The 16,830-nt window shown below is 50.7% G+C and overlaps 1 protein-coding gene across 1 annotated transcript in view; it reads right to left on the minus strand.

Moving 5' to 3' along the window:
* Positions 1–15,150, minus strand: part of CDHR2 (cadherin related family member 2) — a 39,105-nt gene extending 23,955 nt beyond the window's left edge. The window contains exons 1-3 of the mRNA XM_082456326.1: positions 15,051–15,150; positions 2,656–2,722; positions 2,316–2,387 (exon numbers count right to left, since the gene is read on the minus strand). Coding sequence (XP_082312452.1) covers positions 2,316–2,387; positions 2,656–2,707 — 124 coding nt within the window. The 5' untranslated portion in view covers positions 2,708–2,722; positions 15,051–15,150. The remainder of the gene's footprint in view (positions 1–2,315; positions 2,388–2,655; positions 2,723–15,050) is intronic.
* Between the last annotated feature and the right edge of the window lie 1,680 nt (positions 15,151–16,830).

Below are 16,830 nucleotides of genomic sequence, written 5' to 3' on the forward strand. Positions count from 1 at the left end.
ACTGTCAATTTAATGACTGCTGGGGTGGGGAGTCACTCTGTGTTAACTGACTATCTCAAATATAAGACACATCCTGATTCAAAAATGTCAAAATGTAAACTGATACGGCCCTTATACCTAAGGAAATATGGGAAGTGAGTGGGGATGTGTAAATCCTTCTCTGTACACATGTGCTCATGGACACAGAAAGAAGGATCAGGGAGGAAAAGCTTTTTTAAAAGTCTGTCTGAAAAAAAATTAACTGTAACAAATAAATCAATAAGAGCTGCAGAAATAAAAGACATATATTAGGTCTCTGTCTTTAAACTCAAATTTGACGTATTTTAAAAAGTCTGCCTGACAAAACTAAACTACTATACAGTGTGAGTGTCAAGAAAACAGGTCGTCTGCAAGAGAGAAAGGACGGGGAGTGACTAGAAGGGGAGAGAGTGGGTCGGGGTGCTTCCCTGTATATATATTATACCTCAAAATAAAAGGTCTAAACAACATTTTTTAAAAACCTGACTGAAAATGCTTTCTCATCCCAAGAGAGCCATACAATTCATCTCAGAAAGGAAGAAATTGCTCTTTGGTTTGAGAAAGCCCAGAGAGGGGCCCTGTGGTTATCAAAGAAAAGACCCTCATTTGGTCTGGCTGAGATCAGACCTGACATTAAAGGGTCACCCAAGAGAATGGAGATCTTGAGGACATTTGGGTTAACATATTTGTGACATTTGTTTGGAGGTGTGTGTGTGTTTATCTGCGACCAAACAGCTATGAAAATATACATAAAATATCATTAACGTGTATATACTAATTCTCTGTTGTATTCACAGATATCAAATAGTTTGACCTCAGCCCAGTCCTCCAGGGAGGATTGTGCCAACTCAGAATGTAATGAGACTATCACCTCCCTCATCCTGGGATCTAAACCTTTATTAATATAACCCTTAGTAGACTTGCTGTCCTGGCAACCACATCCAAATGGATGTGGCCTTCGTGGCTCTGAAGCCCATCGCCCACCCTTTCTTCATGTACCTAGACCTGGGTTTCTGGATTCCAATGCAGACTTTGGATTTCACCTTTGATGCAGTCTCTTGCTTTATCTAGTAGATTTAGATATTTGGGGTCCCAATTCTGACACTGCAACAAAGACTGTAAATTGTCCCCCAGTATTCACAACCCCCTTTCTCTCAGACTAATAGAACCCCAGATTTTGAGCTGTGCACATGGCTAAATAAAATAAAGACCTCATTTCTCTAGTTCCCTTGTAGCTAGGGCATGTGGCTAAGTTCTGGCCAATGAGATGTGAGCAGAAGTAACATGTGTAAAATCTGGAGCCCTGTCCTTAGGAGAAAGAAATGAGCCCTCTTGGCCCTTTATTGTCCCCAGCTCTCACTGGAACAGGGCGTGACATGAACCATCTGGGTGAGGGCCAGGCCCTAGGGGAGGCAGAACCTGGAAATGGAAGGAGGGTCCCTGATGCCAGAAGTATAGGGCACGGAACAGCCTGATGGATCACTGCTCTAGATGACTATGTAAGAGAATAGGAAACTTTGACCTTGTTTACAGCTCTGTTATTTGGGGTCTGTTATGCGCAGCTGACCCTATATCCCAATGAATACAGTCATCTATCATTTCAGCTTCTTCAACCCCATCCTGCCTGCTGGGAATCTGGCATCCAGTCCCTGTGGCTTCATCCAAAACAATGTTTCATGAACATCATTCACTCCTGTACACTGCCAAGATCGTTACCACATCCACGTCTCAGTGTTTATGACCCTCCTTTTAACTGACTTACTGTTTCATGTAAATACATTTATTTTAAAAGCAAACTAGATGGCTACTGTACATAGAAAACTCATTTCACTAGCCATAGAGGGAAGGTAACTCTACAAACGAAGACAGCAGAAGTATCAATTTCTGGTGAGATGTATGCATGAAAGGCTCTGAGCCTAAAGCCTGCTCTCTTTCTGTCTGAAAAAAAAAAAATAGCAGAGGAGGAAGAGAGATGAGCAAGTGAGAGAGGTAGAAGAGAAATAATGGTACCAAATGGATACTTTCTCCCTTGGGAAATCAGAAAGACTGAAAGAGATGGGAAATGGGAGGAATGTTCTCTTGGAGTGAGTCTTGATTATTTGATGCTGTGTGAGGGCCCTCGACCCAAAAGCTGCAAAGGAGAAAACAAACTTCTGGAACAAACTTCCTTCAGGCCACCTTTGCCCCATGACGAGCCGTGGAGCTGCAGGGATGGGGAGCAAGCCCAAAGGGGAGCCCCTGGGGCCCTCTTGTGGGTAAGTGTTTGGTGCAGTCTGGGCACAGGGACAGTTACTCACCCACTGGTAGGTCCTCGGGCAGGTTCACTGCCGACATGTTGGGCAGGAATGTTGGGGCCACGTTGGCTGCCACTGTAGGGACACAGAGTGTTGGAACATCTGGACACCTCCATAAAGACTGACCCCCATCTGCCCCTGTGGGAGCCCACACCAGTCCCAGTGGCCAACTTTCACCGGCCCAGGACTGGATTCCTCTCCAGGCCTCCCCAGAGCAGCCAAGCCCGGGGCTGGGCCATAGGAGTTGGGTGTTTGCTGATGAAGCAGCATCCCACCCTTCTGGAGGGTTCTGCTGAGGATCCCCAGGTTAGTGCTGCCCTGGTGGGGGAGGGGAGGTACCCACCAGACACCATGAGGGCAGGAAGCAAGAGGCAGGACAGCCACGGCCATACCATCACGTCTGGAGGGACCTGGGGGAAGAGGAATCAGGGGAGGGGCACCTGAACCCAGTCCTCCCTCCTCTGGTGGACCCTGATCAGTCGGGTCTGACCCCAGCCGACTCACCTCCATCACTCAAGGTTCCCCCCAGGCCCCTATCAAATTCTGCCCATTTGCCAGATGTTCCAGGGGACGGGGAGTTGGGGGGCATGGCAGGGAGGGGCAGGGTAGCTGAGTCTGGTCTAGAGCCCCAGCCTGAGACTGACCCTGAACTTGACCCCAGGGTTCAGTGCCCACTGTGTAGCAGGCATGGATCCAAGTATATTACATGCATAATGTCTTTATTCCTACAACTAAGTGGCTGCTAAGGGGCTTGCCTGAGGCCACACAGAGAGTCAATGGCAAGACCATGCTCTGAAAACAGGTCTTTTGAACTCCAGAATTCATTCCCTCAACCACTGCACTAACCTGCCTGTTTAAAGTCCAAGCTAACAGCATCCTTCAAAATCAGGGGCCTGGAGAGGGACTATGACTTGTCCTGGACCATCCAGAGCCTCTGTGGGGGGGCTCGGTCCTTTGTCCCACTTGCTGACACAATTCATAGCTGCCTTTGCATCCTTTCTCAAAGTGTACTCCATGGAACCCCAGTCCTGTAAGATGCCCCATAACAGAAGGGTTCCCTGGTCAAGTCAGTTTAGGAAGGGCTTTGTGCTCCTCTTGTTGATTGACAGCTGGGCAGGAACGCTTGGAAAACCCTGTCCTGCCCAGTCTTCTTGGTCATCTTACATTGCAAGCTACCCTTCATCTGGGAAAAGACAGACTTTGATTCACTGTCACCAAGAGATACCTGAACCCCCAAGGCTCTTTCATCCCAAAAGACAATTGTTACCAAAGCAAGATTTCGCAAATGCTTCGTGCTCTCTGTCAAGAAAATGAGTTGCATGCTTGCATCTACATAATCATTCCATAAGACAGGATTTTTATTGCATACTCTTTTGTACTTTTTGGATTTCGTGCTGAGTGAATATATTAACTTTTCCAAAGATAAATTAAAGCTATAAAGCACACAAAGGAACACAGCTGCTGCTAAGCACCCTCACTGGGTCCTGGGCAGCTCCCACTCCTGCCCCAGTGCGGCTGAGACAAGCGCTGTTTTCCAGAGGAGCCCGACTCCAAAGCTATGGGAGAATGAAGAGGGAGGGACCCTCACCCACGGCAGACTCCGTATGACAGGTCCTCCGAGGGTGGTGCGGAATGGCTTCCAGAGCCGAACCTTGACCGTGAAACACATCAGAAACCACAACTCCTCTCCCTCCCACCACCTACCCCTCCTCCTGTGTTCCTGCCTCAGGGATCGCCCACTTCCCCCATCACCCTTGACTCCCCGTCTCCCGAATGTCCCACATCCAGTCCAGTTCCCGAACCTCTTACACTTCTCTCCATCCTGCAACAGGCTTCCTCTCTCCCCGGCTCAGCCCTCCTCACGGTCTCCTTCCCTTCCGTCTCTAATCAAGTCCTCTCAACCAAAATTATCCTTCCTCACTCCCTCTAATCACCTTTCTCCCCTGCTCCAAACTTTTCAGTGGCTCCCCATTGCCAAACTGCATACAAAGGCTTCGAACAGACCATCTGGCCCTGAGCACTGCTGCCCCCTCCCCAGCTTCCTCTCTAACCACGCCCTGCTTCCCTCCCTCACACCTCCCATATCCACAGACCCACTCCGTTTTCCCTCATTTTGCATACGCAGTTCCCTCTTTCTGGAATGCCTTTCCCTGCCTTGCTAACTGATGAGCAGCCCCAAGGTCATCTTCTGTCCAGACACTCCTTCAATGTTCCCACAGGAGGAGCTGACTCCTGCGCTGGCCTAGAGACCTCACTGGACGCTGCTCAGATCCTAGCCTAACCTCTGTAGCTCTCAGGGCCCATTATCTCTTTGCAGATCAGCCTCTCCCTCCAGACCAGGAGAGATGTGAAGGCAAGGTCCAGGTCTGATTCATCTCTGTGACCCCAGGACCGAGTCCAGGGCTGAGCCCAGGGAAAGCTCAGGGGGCATTTCAGAAATGAATGAATGAGTGTGCCAGTGAATCACTGTAACCCCAGTGGCCTGACGTGGAAAGCCTGAGAGGTGGGGCAGGGTGCAAGGGGTAAACATATGGGCTAGAGAGCCTGGGTGTCAATCCAATGTAATCTTGGGCAAGTAACTTAACCTCTCTGGGCCTCAGTTCCCCCATCTGTAAATTGGGAATAATTACAGCACCTACACTACAGGGTCTGTGTGAGGCTTACACAGTGCCTGGCTCAAAGTATGTTAGCAAAAAAATGGCAGCAACTATTATCATGGAGGAGATAAAAGTCTGTCTTCTGCCCCTCTCATCATTGGGAGCCCCATATTCTGCCCTGGCCTGCCTTGGTCACCTCACAGGCCCCTCTCGGTCAATGTCCCCTAGATAGCCAGAGGGACACTGGCACCAATCTGGCCACCATCCTCTGGGCTTGGCTTGCCTCCACCTGTCCTGAAGTTCCAGCTTTAGTCTTCCCTCTTTAACTCAGAGTTGTCTTTGCCCAACTTTGCCCAGATCTTCTGGGGCATCAAGAGGGTTGGTCATTTTAAATATCTGCTGACATTTCCTGAGCACCTACTCTGTGCTGAGTACCATGATTTATCCATTCATTCCCCTAACAAATACTTATTGGGTGTCCTTGATCCACTATGTGCCAGACCCTGTTCCCAGCACTGGGGATACAATGGTAGGTATAACAGTCAAGGTGCTGCCTTCACCAAATTTATGCTTAGTGAATAAGACAGACCCTAAACAAGCAAGGAAAGTACTGTCTAATTGTTTACTGCATTAAGTGCTATGAAGGAAGAGAATGTGGGCATTGCGAGAGTACAGTAATGGGACACTACTTTAGGCAGTCTGGCAGATAAAGAGGGCTGCAGACTTTTTAACACTCCTCTCAGCAAGATGTGAGAATTGCTCCCCTTGAATCTGGTGCATTCATCATGTTTTTATTTTCGTATTTTATGATGCTTTGACATTTTGGGGGCCTTGCTGGTCTGGGAAAGGCTGCCCCTATCAGGGCTAGCTAATTCCTAGAGATAACAAGTGATTTGTCTGCAAACACTCCTCTCATATATAAACCAACAAAATCAAAGCCTGTATTCCCAGCTGCCACCTTTATCAGCTCTCACACACCAAACCAATATTCCTGCTGTCTCAAATCTCCCCAGCACCAGGTACTGAATGTTTAAGCATGACTCCTATAACCTGCCAAAATTAGTCAAACTATCCAATCCTAAGCCTGCTCAGCTGCTTAACCTGCAGCTTCCTTCCCACCTTCCTTCCCATGGAAAATGCAGTAAGGGCTCTGGGCCCTGCTTTCCCCTCACTCCTTCTGCCTCCTGGCCAAACCTGGTGCTTCCCCATGTGGCCCTGCATGGTGTGGCATGCCCCCTCCTCTAGGGAACTGTGAATAATAAAATCTTCCTTCAATGGCTTTAGCCTCTCCAGGTCATCATTCAGTCATCTGCAGAAATTAAAAATCCTGGGGAATTCCCTGGCAGTCCAGTGGTTAGGACTCCGCACTTTCACTGCCGAGGCCCTGGGTTCAGTCCCCGGTTGGAGAACTAAGATCCCACAAGCTGTGCAACGTGGCCAAAAAAAACCCTACAAAAATATACAATGGAGAAAAGATGGTCTCTTCAATAACTGGTGCTGGGAAAATTGGACAACTATATGTAAAAAATTAAATTAGAAAAATTTCTCATGCCATATACAAAAATAAACTCCAAATGGATTAAAGACCTAAATGTAAGACTGGTAAACCATAAACCTCCTAGTAGAAAACATAGGCAGAACACTCTTTGACAAAAATTGTAGCAATATTTTTTTGATCTGTCTCCTAAAACAAAGGAAATAAAAGCAAAAATTTTAAAAATGGGACCTAACTAAACTTAAAAGCTTTTGCACAGCAAAGGAAACCATCGACAACACGAAAAGACAACCTACCAAATAGGAGAAAATATTTGCAAATGATGCGACTGACAAGGGCTCAGTATCCAAAATACATAAACAGTTCATATAACTCAACATCAAAAAAAACCAAACAACCTGATTAAAAAATGGGCAGAAGATGTGAATAGATATTTTTCCAAAGAAGACATACAGATGGCCAACAGGCACATGAAAAGCTGCTCGATGTTGAGCATCACCAGAGAAATGCAAATTAAAGCCACAAAGAGATATCACCTCACACCTGTCAGAACGGTTATCATCAAAAAGAACAGAAGTAACAAATGTTGATGAGGATGTGGAGAAAAGGGATCCCTTGTACACTGTTGGTGGGAATGTAAATTGGTACAGCCACTATGAAAACAACATGGAGGTTTCTCAAAAAATTAAAAATAGAACTAGCATATGACCCAGCAATTCCACTCCCGTGTATGTATCTGGAAAAAAATGAACACTAATTCAAAAACATAAATGCACCCCAATGTTCACAGCAGCATCATTTACAATTGCCGAGATATGGAAGCAAACTAAGTGTCCACCAACATATGAATGGATAAAGTTGTGGTATATATATATATATATATACACATACATACAGTAGAATACTACTCAGCCATAAAAAAAGAATAAAAATTTGCCACTTGAAGCAACATGGATGGACCTAGAGGGTATTATACTAAGTGAAATAAGTCATACTGTATCATATCATTTATATGTAGAATCTAAAAAATAAAACTAGTGAATATCACAAAAAAGAAACAGACACAGATATAGAGAACAAACTAGTGGTTACCAGTGGGAACAGGGAAGAGAGGGGCAAGATAGGGGTAGGGGATGAAGTACAAACTACTGGGTATGAAATAAATAAACTAAAAAGATACATTGTACAACACAGGGAATATAGCCAACATTTTATAATAACTAGAAGTGGATTATAACCTTTAAAGGTTAGTTGTGAATCACTACGTTGTACACATGAAACTTATATAATATTGTATAGCAACCATACCTCAATAAAAAAATAAAAATAAAAATCCCACAGGTTTTACAATTAAGACATCTGGGCAGGCCCTGTTACTGATCAACAGAATATGGCACCAGAGATGCTGTGCCAGTTTCCAGGCCCTGGTCTCATGATATTGGGAGTTTCCCCTTCCTGCCTCTTGGACCACACTCTCTTGGGACTCAGCAGCCATGCTATAAGGAAGTCCAAGCAGCTCCTTGAAGAGGTTCATGTGCAGAGGAACCAAAGCCCCTGGCCCACAGACCAGTCGAGCTCCCAGTCGATAGGCAACACCCACCTATGTAAGCAAGCCATGCGTGTGAGCCATCCTGAAATGGTCCCTCTACCTCCAGATGAGCCATCCCTACCGAGCCCTGCCTAAATGGCAGATTTCCCATCATAATAAATGACTGTTGTTGCTGTTTGCCAGTGAGCCTTGGCATGGTTTGTTCTGCAGGAGTGGACAATGGGAACACATAGGGTGGAGTCTCTGAGGAGGTGAAATGTCAGCAGAGATCTGAGGGGTGAGAAGAGGTATAAGGAGTAGAGGAGGGCGCTTCCTGTTAACCATGGACAGTTCAACATTGATCTCCACTTCCTCCCTCTTGAAACCCCACTAAAATGATAGTAAAGATTTTAGAATTGGAATGAATTGATGAGAGACGATCACCGTATCAAGCTAATGATAGTTAAAACCAGAGTAAGGGGGCTTCCCTGGTGGCGCAGTGGTTGAGAATCTGCCTGCCAATGCAGGGGACACAGGTTCGAGCCCTGGTCTGGGAAGATCCCACATGCCGCGGAGCAACTAGGCCCGTGAGCCACAACTACTGAGCCTGCGCGACTGGAGCCTGTGCTCCGCAACAAGAGAGGCCGCAATAGTGAGAGGCCCGCGCACCGCGATGAAGAGTGGCCCCCGCTTGCCACAACTAGAGAAAGTCCTCGCACAGAAACGAAGACCCAACACAGCCAAAAATTAATTAATTAATTAATTAATTAAAAAAAAAAAAAACCTGAGTAAGGATGGGGGTAAAGAACACCCACAGGAAGCAAGCTCAAACCCCCAACAAGCCTGAAGGATTGAAGGTTCTAGGACCCTCTGAGAGCAGAGGTATGCAGTGGCCTGAAGGCAGGAAACTGGCTGAAGGTTTGCATGAGAAGCACTTAGACTCCGGACACTACTTCCTCATCCTCACCCTAGAGCACAAGGAGGCTGCTTCCTGGGGAGGCTGAATCAGAGAGCTCTGGACTCAGGGACACGAGGCCCAGTGGAGGTAGGGGCACCATAGCAAGACGGGGTTAAGTGAAAGACCACACACTAAATGGTGACACTCTCAGCCTCTCTTCCCCAATCAGTCCCAAGAGCACTGGCTGATGATCTGACCCCTCCCCCAACAACCAGAAATAAAAATCAGAGAAAGCTGACCCACTTAAGAGAAAAGCCCCACAGATTCTCAACTGCAGGGGCCTCCATTGGATCACTCTATGGTGTGGCGTCCAGGAAACAAGCCCCACCCACAGGGCCCCAGTCAGCTTTTTGGAGCCTCCTTCTTAGTTAGAGCTAGCCAGGGATCACCAGGCGTCGAAAGGAAGACAGAGGCAATGGCACCCATCGTTTCAGGAATTTAGCAAACTGGTTGGCATTATGTCAGCAGCTTGAAATCAGCGGAGATGGAAGTATTTACACCGTGGAAGTAAGCAAACACATCAAATCATGGAAACCTGCACACCAGTGACAGACACTGAAAAACCCAAACCAAATCAAACAAAAACATGGAAAAAAGCAGCTCAGAGGCCAGTTTTTGTTCTAAACCTTGTAGTATTATTTGGAATGTTTACATTAAATATCCATGTTACTTTGATAGAGCGAGCACTGTTATAGGGTCCTTCCAGGTTGTACGGACAATACAAGAGATGGCCCCGGGTCAGGTAAGAATCAGGTGTGTTCCAGGAATTGAAAGAGGGGCTGTGTGGCTGGAGCACAGGGACAGAGGGGAGAGGGGTGGGAGATGAGCTTGGAGAAGTAGGCTGGGGCCAGGTCATGCTGGGCCCTGTAAGACATGGTGAGGATGGTTTGTTTTATTCTAAGAAAAACAGAAGATCGTTTCAGGGTTTTGAGCGGGGGAGCGACAGGGATTCATTTACTTTTCTAAAAGATCTTTCCAGCTGCTGTGTGCCAGTGGGCTGAAATGGTGGCAGCAGGGCTGGAGAGAAGAGGCGAGAGTAGAGATATATTTTGGAGGCCGGATGTTTGGAATTCACATAATTTAATCTCCTTTTGCAGACAGAGACACTGGAGCTCAGACTGATCCGCTAAGGATCTCACGGCTAGAAATGAGTGGGATTCAAACACAGTTCTCCAAGCTCAAGGCCCTGGTCTCTCCCATGCACAGAGGGAAGGGTGCAGCCCCACCTTCCGCCAGGACCCCAGCAGGAGAGGAAAAACCCAGTTCAGCTGTGGACTCAAAATCTTTAAAACATGCGCCCTCTTTGACCCAGTAATCTAACTAACCTAAAATAAAGAAACTTTTTGCAGAAAGTTGTTCATCACAAGCGATTATTTCTGACCTTGGAAAATGGAAGTAACCTAAACATGAAACACAAGCAAATGCTTAAGAAAAACGTGGCCGAGCCCTTGGCAGAACGTGTGGCAGCCATTCGACATCGTGGTGTTGAACAGTAAGAGCTGCCACGTAAGGAACAGCTACGACGTGCCAGACCTGGCCCGGGTGCTATGTAACACTCACAAGAGCACTGAAGGGTAGAAGCCATTATACCCACTTTACACCTGGGGGAACTAAAGCTCAGAGAGGTGAAGAGCCTTGCTTGAGTTTACAGAGCTGAGAAGCTGCAGAGCTGCACTGGGCAATTCACTGCCCTTCCCTGAGCCTATTTCCTCATCTGTAGGATGGGAATGATACCTCCAATAAGTGATAAGTTGCGGGGGGGGGGCGGCGAATGAGAATAGAATGTGCCAGCTCAGTGCCTGGCACACAGTAGGTGCTCAGCAAATGCAAATCCCTTCCTTGTGCATCTTGTGGAGCCATCTTCACTTTATGACTGCTACTCCCAGCGCGGTCACCACAGAAACCGCTCCCGTCTCTCCCCTGTGCCCGTCATCCTGCCCATGCCCTGAGATTGAGTGTAGAGGTCAAGAACAGGGCAGGGCTGTGTGTGGATGACGCCAAGGACTGTATTCCTGGGTCATCACCTGCAGTGGGACTCTAGCCAGTGCCCCTGGGGAAGTGGCTGTGAAAACTGTTGGCTTGCCAAGGTCTCCAAAGATGATAGCTGGGGACAGCCCACATGCTGGACAGCAGGGCTATGCTCAGCCAGGTTGGGAAATGCAGATGGACCCGCTTCTTGGGAGGAATTAATAAGCCCTCAGTCCTCAGAATCACGTGTGCTGAGCCACAGTCCTCAGTGAGACGACGAATGTGCTGTGGGGATGGCGATGCCGTGAGAGGTGCTGGCGTGATGGACTTGGGGTCCAGAGTAGTGCGTGACTGAGGCGGTCCAGGAGCTGGTTGTGGAGGTGGGTGGGGGACAAGGAGAGCAGTTGGGTTAGGGGTAGGGATGGCAGAGGGGATGGAAGTGGTGATGGTGGTGGGGATGGACGCAACAGTGATGTTTGTGATGATGCGGGTGGGGATGCAGATGGAGCTGGTGGTGGTGATGGTTGTGGGGCGGAGATGATGATGGTGGTGGGCTGATAGCGGAGATGCAGATGGAGCTGGGGTCCTGTGATGCTGATAAACTGCTGGCATCCACTGTGTGAGCAAAATCCAGGACCCTTAACACTGGCCAGATGCAGCTAGCCTTGGCACCCCCTTGGGGTGTGATCTTGGACCTAACACCCTCACCTCTTTTGCTCCCTCGTTTCCCCTCTTTTAGAGGTGAATCAGCAGCCATAGGACTATTGGGCACTTAAGTGTGTGGCCGCAGGTGTGCCAGCTGTGCTCCTCACCAAGTCAAAGTGCAGTAGGGAAGACAGGAGACTCCTGTCCTGGGATCCAGTCCCCCGGGGAAGGGAGCAGGCACGATGGCCGAGTGCTGTGGCTGGAACTTTGCACCCATTACCACTGATTCCTCAGCACACTGTGGTCCCGGATGGGAAGGGACGCGACCCAGTGCGTAACGGGATCAGAACTCAGAGCAGGATGTCTGTGCTCTCTCCTGCCAGCCTTCTGGTTTTCTCTTCCCCTTTGGCCAGACTCTCCCACAGGCTGTGCAGAGCCCGCAGGGTCGAGATGGGGGCAGAACAGCCTTAACCACAGGCTTCATTCTGCAGGGTCCCTGAGGCCTCCACCTCCAGGCCCTCTTCCCCCACCCAGCTCTACCCATCACTCATCATAGTTTCTTCTGACTCCCCCCTCCCATTCTCATGGGGCCTCGAGAGGCCTGTGACCCTTACTCAGAGCAGCACGGTGACCTTTGATGTTGTGTGTGAGGCACACGCAGTCTTTTACCTGCGTCAAGCCCTCACCGTCCCCCGGGAAGGAAGAGAGGGCTGTCAACCCCTTCAGGCCTGAGTCCCAGGGAAGCTCAGGCTCCTGTTCAACATGCCACGCCAGTCGGGGCAGAGCCGGGACGCCACCCCGCTGCCTCCCAGTCCAGCACTCTTTCTCACTGCCTCGCCGCAGCCCTGGCTTTCACGCAATCTTGCCTCCTCCTTGTCACAAAAACTTTTATAAACACACGCTCATTTGATCATAATGAGGTCAAAGTTCTACAGTCAGAGCATCATCCTCTGGATTCGGTCACCTGAGAAAAATGTGCAGAGCCCGTGTGAGCTGGGGAAGGCACAGGCTGAACCTGCCCCACCAGTGAGCCTGCCCACCCACATCACCAGGCGCGGCCACTCCCAAGCTCAAACCTCCGCCATGGCTCCCACTGACTGCGGAAGCCACTTCCTGTTCCTCCGCTTGGCAAGCTAGGGCCTCACAGCTGCTGGGTCTCTTCCCACACAAGCTGTTCTTCCCCTCCCGTGGCCCACGGGCATTGAATGCTCCTGTTCTCAGTACACAGCCTGTTTTCCTGCCTCCAGACATTTGCATATGCCGTGCCTTCTGCCCAGGACACCTTCCCTAGTCTTCTGCATATGTGCAAATTCTCTCTATCCTCCAAGGCCAGGTCAGGTGTGGAACCAAGTTCAGGCGTTGGTGGCCCCTCCACTGGCCCCTAAGCTCCTGGTACGCCAGCAGGGGCAAGGGACAGAGCGAGCACCAATGAACAAGAAGTGAATGGAGTGAAATAGATAACCAGCAAGGACCTACTGTATAGCACAGGGAACTATACTCAATGTTTTGTAATAACCTGTAAGGGAAAAAAATCTGAAAAAAGAATATATGTATAACTGAATCACTTTGCTGTACACCTGAAACTAACAACATTGAAAATACTATTAAATTGAAGAAGAAGAAGAAGAAAAGAGGAGGGGAGGGGGAGGGAGAGGGGGAAGAGGAGGAGGAGGAGGAGGAGAAGGAGAAAGAGAAGGAAAAGAAGTGAATGGAGTTGCCCATGGGCTGTACTGGGGAAGGGACCCGACAGGGCCCAGGCCAGTCCCTTCCCCAGGGCTCCGTTGTGCCAGGCAGCCCTAGGCCGAGGCATGGGAGTGAAGGAGGCATGGCTTTCTCCAGGCCCCAGTCCCTTCACAGCTGAGCCCTGGGGCTCTGCTTTGCTCCTCTCTGACTCTCAGTTTGTCTCCTGAAAAATGAGACTATCTACATTCTAGAAATTACAGCTTCTTTTCCCCCAAGCCCCCTCCCCCAAACTGTCTCTACACTTCGCCTTTCCCAGCCCTCAAAAAGTGCCTGGGGAAGGGTCAAAAAGGATGCGGAGGTGAATTAGGGTGGCTCTGGCCCCCACCCCATGAGACATGCAGGCCCTTGGGCCTGTCCCTTTGGGAGGGGCATACCCACCCCCTGCGGCAGCCACAGCTCTCAACAGCCCACGGCTCCAAGACTTTCTAGAATTCGGAGGCACTGGGAGTGTGGACCCTAGGACTGCTCAGGGCCTCCAGGAGGGTCAGAGAGGGCCGTGGCCCTCCTCACCCATGGGCCCCCTGCAGGCAGGCTCAGCCACCAGCCACTTGCAACCGACCACAAACTCTCACTTCTGCTTTTTCGCCTTCTTGTTTACTTCTCACAGTTGTTTCCCAGCTGTAGGAATTATCATTCCAGGGTCCAGGTGAGGAAACTGAGGCTCAGAGAAGCTCAGAGAGGGATGGCCCAGAGGAAGGGACAGAGCGTTAGACCCAGACTGGCTCCCAAACCAGGAGCCCCTGGGCAAGCCTTGGTCTGGGCTCCACTTGATGCCACCAGGGCCCTGGGGCCCCTCCAGTCCCATCCCCAGGCTGCTTCCCTGGCAAACAGACATGGAGTCAAATGACCCTGAGTTTGGATTGCCGCATTTCACTTACCCCAGGCAAGCCCTTATCCTCCTGGCCTCAGTTTCCCCTCTGAGAATAGGGTGTGGATAAGAGCCAGAGTCCACACACTGGTCACAGCCTGTTTCCATAAGTTGGATCTCAGTGTTCCCCAAGTCCCTGCTTTTGTGCCTGGTGCCCCAACCCAGCAGTCCCTGCCTCAGGAAAGAGGCCCAGGCCCGGCTCAGCTCTCAGCCAAGTCTCCACCTGGTACCCCAGGGCAAAGAGATGTGTCGGGGCCTGGGAATGTGCCAGAGCTGGGGGCCACCTGTAGTGAGTCCCAGCTAGACACTTCCTAGTCTGGGCCGAGGAGGCACCGGACTTCATTACCGACCACAAGCCAAACTGCTCTGGGGCTCTCCAGCGTCTTTCCTGCACTATTACCGTCCCGATTCTACAGATGAGGAAACTGAGGCCCAGAAGAGTTATGGAGCCCACCCAAAGTCAGGATGGAGCTGGGATCTGAACCCAAGCAGCTGGAGTTGGAGCCCAGTCCTTTCTCTTTGAGCTCTGGAGCCCCCTGGCTCAGCCACCCTGTCTTCCCCCCTTTAGGCTTCCCGTGAAAGGGGCCGGGACGTGTGAATTCATTTTTCTAGGGCACCTGCCTCCCTTCTGTCCTGAGAAGAAACCTCATTGGATCCAAATCGCCCAAGGCCTTAGAAGGGAAGGGAGCCATCGGAACCTTGGGAATAGGTATTACTAGCCTCACACTGCAAGAGACACTGAGGCCTTGCGGCCAGGCTGGGACTCACTCCAGGTCCACTCAGCTCAGCTCCAGTGCTTGCTCCCTCCTCCCAGGCTCCCACCCAGCTGCGGGGGAGACCCCCAGAGCTCCCCATGGCCCCAACCACCCCACTCGGTCCCCACCCCTGGCCAGGAGACCCCGCGCCCCTGCTGCAGAGGAGCCGTACCCTCCCTACCTGTGCCCCGGAAGGGGCCCCGGAGGCAGATGATGGGCCCTGAGGCACAGGTGGGCACCTTCTGGGGCCTGCAGTGGTGTGGGCAGCAGACTTTGACACCACCTCCGCCTCCCCTGAGCAATCATTAACCCTGAGAGAGACCACACCTCCTGGGACGGGAAGGGCTCCTCAGGAGGCCCGGACCACAGCTGAGGAGAGGGTAGGAGGGCAGGATCAAGGTGACAGTCCCTGTGCTCCCAGGCCTGGAGGCCTAGGTCACAGGAGCCAGGGTCTGGCAGAACCGAGCCCGGAGAATGTGGGAACCAGGCCCAGCCCTGGGGCAGGAGGATGTGGGGAGGGTGAGCCCTCCATCCCCTCCTTGCTACAAGAGTCTTCAGTGACAGAGGACCTGTGAGGAAGGTGAGAAAGGCAATAGGTCAGGGAAGGGAACAGTAAAATAGTGTAATAGTCAAACACGAGGTCTTCACTGAGGAGTGAAGGCAACCTTGATTGTTCCCCTCGTTTGAGGCCCTCAGAGGGTATCTACCCGGCCCCCCAGGAGCTCATCCACCCTCAGGCTGGCTTTAAATATCTTCCCAGAACCCACGGCCTCCCAGGAGAGGCCGAACCCCCAACTCCTCGTCCAGTCTCAGGCCCAACCATCCCCGTGTTGACACAGGAGAAGGGGGATCTCAAGTTCTTGGGGCTGGGAGGCCTGGGGAAGTCACCACCCCTCTCTGAGCCATGCTGCCTGTGTCTGGACCATGGGGCGCTGGGTCCTCCCGCACCAGGGGCCAGTGAGGGTGGCCAGGGAGACACCCAGCCCAGGATGGGCACTCAGTGAGGCCTGGAACAAACAAAAGAGATCATGAGATGCAAATACACTCTCAGCTCCAGGGAAGTCCTAGGGGAGGATGTCCTTGTGCCTCCTGAGTGGAGTTGGAATCAGCATTTATTGATCACCTACGGTGTGCTTTACATCATGGTCTCTCTGATGTCTGACATTGCCCAGGAGAGGCAGGTTCCATTATAACCATGCCTACACTACAGAGAAGTGTCATGGGGCTCAGAGAGGGGAAGTGACCGTAAGCCAGGAACCAACTCTGACCACAGCACCAAGGCCCTGCAATGAGGGAAGAGTCCTCCTCGCTCACCTCAGCCCTCCCCATTTCTCCTCACCCAGTGCGGCCTCCTCCACACTTCCCCCTGCCCACCCCCTGTTCTGGCCACCTAGCAGCTCTCCTCACTTCCCTGGTAACAACACCCAGTTTTCCTTTGGGGAACTTCCTCGCCCCTCCTTCTCCTTACCCCATGGGGTGCATGTGATGAGGCCTGACCAGGCCGGCACAGCATCCCCCTGGCCAGAGCTGCTGGTTTGAGTTTGGGCATGTGACCAAAGCTGGGTCAGTGAGAACCAGTGGGACTCAAATAAAGGACTTTTGTTGGAACTGCTGAGCATGAGAACCTCGTTGCTCCCTGCTGGGATGTCCAAGCTGTGAGAAAGCGACTTCCAACAGCTGTCTGTCTTACTACCATGAGGGAAAGATCTACAGAGAAATAATCCAAGACTGAGTAAAGCAGAGCTGAGAAATGGAGACACGTGGACTTCTCAAGACTTTGTGTGAGCCCCTAGATGTAGCCATGCCTGAAGCCATCACCACCAGACTCTTCCATTATTGAAACAATACATTCATTTTTTTTGCTAGGTCTGGTTGAATTAGTCTGTCCTGACTACAATGCCCCTCAGGCAGGAAGTTCCCCATCCTTTTACCACCCCACCCAGACGCTAAGGACGGGGCAC

The sequence above is a fragment of the Balaenoptera physalus genome (assembly GCF_965194825.1).
Source record: "Balaenoptera physalus genome assembly, chromosome: 3".
NCBI lineage: Eukaryota > Metazoa > Chordata > Mammalia > Artiodactyla > Balaenopteridae > Balaenoptera > Balaenoptera physalus.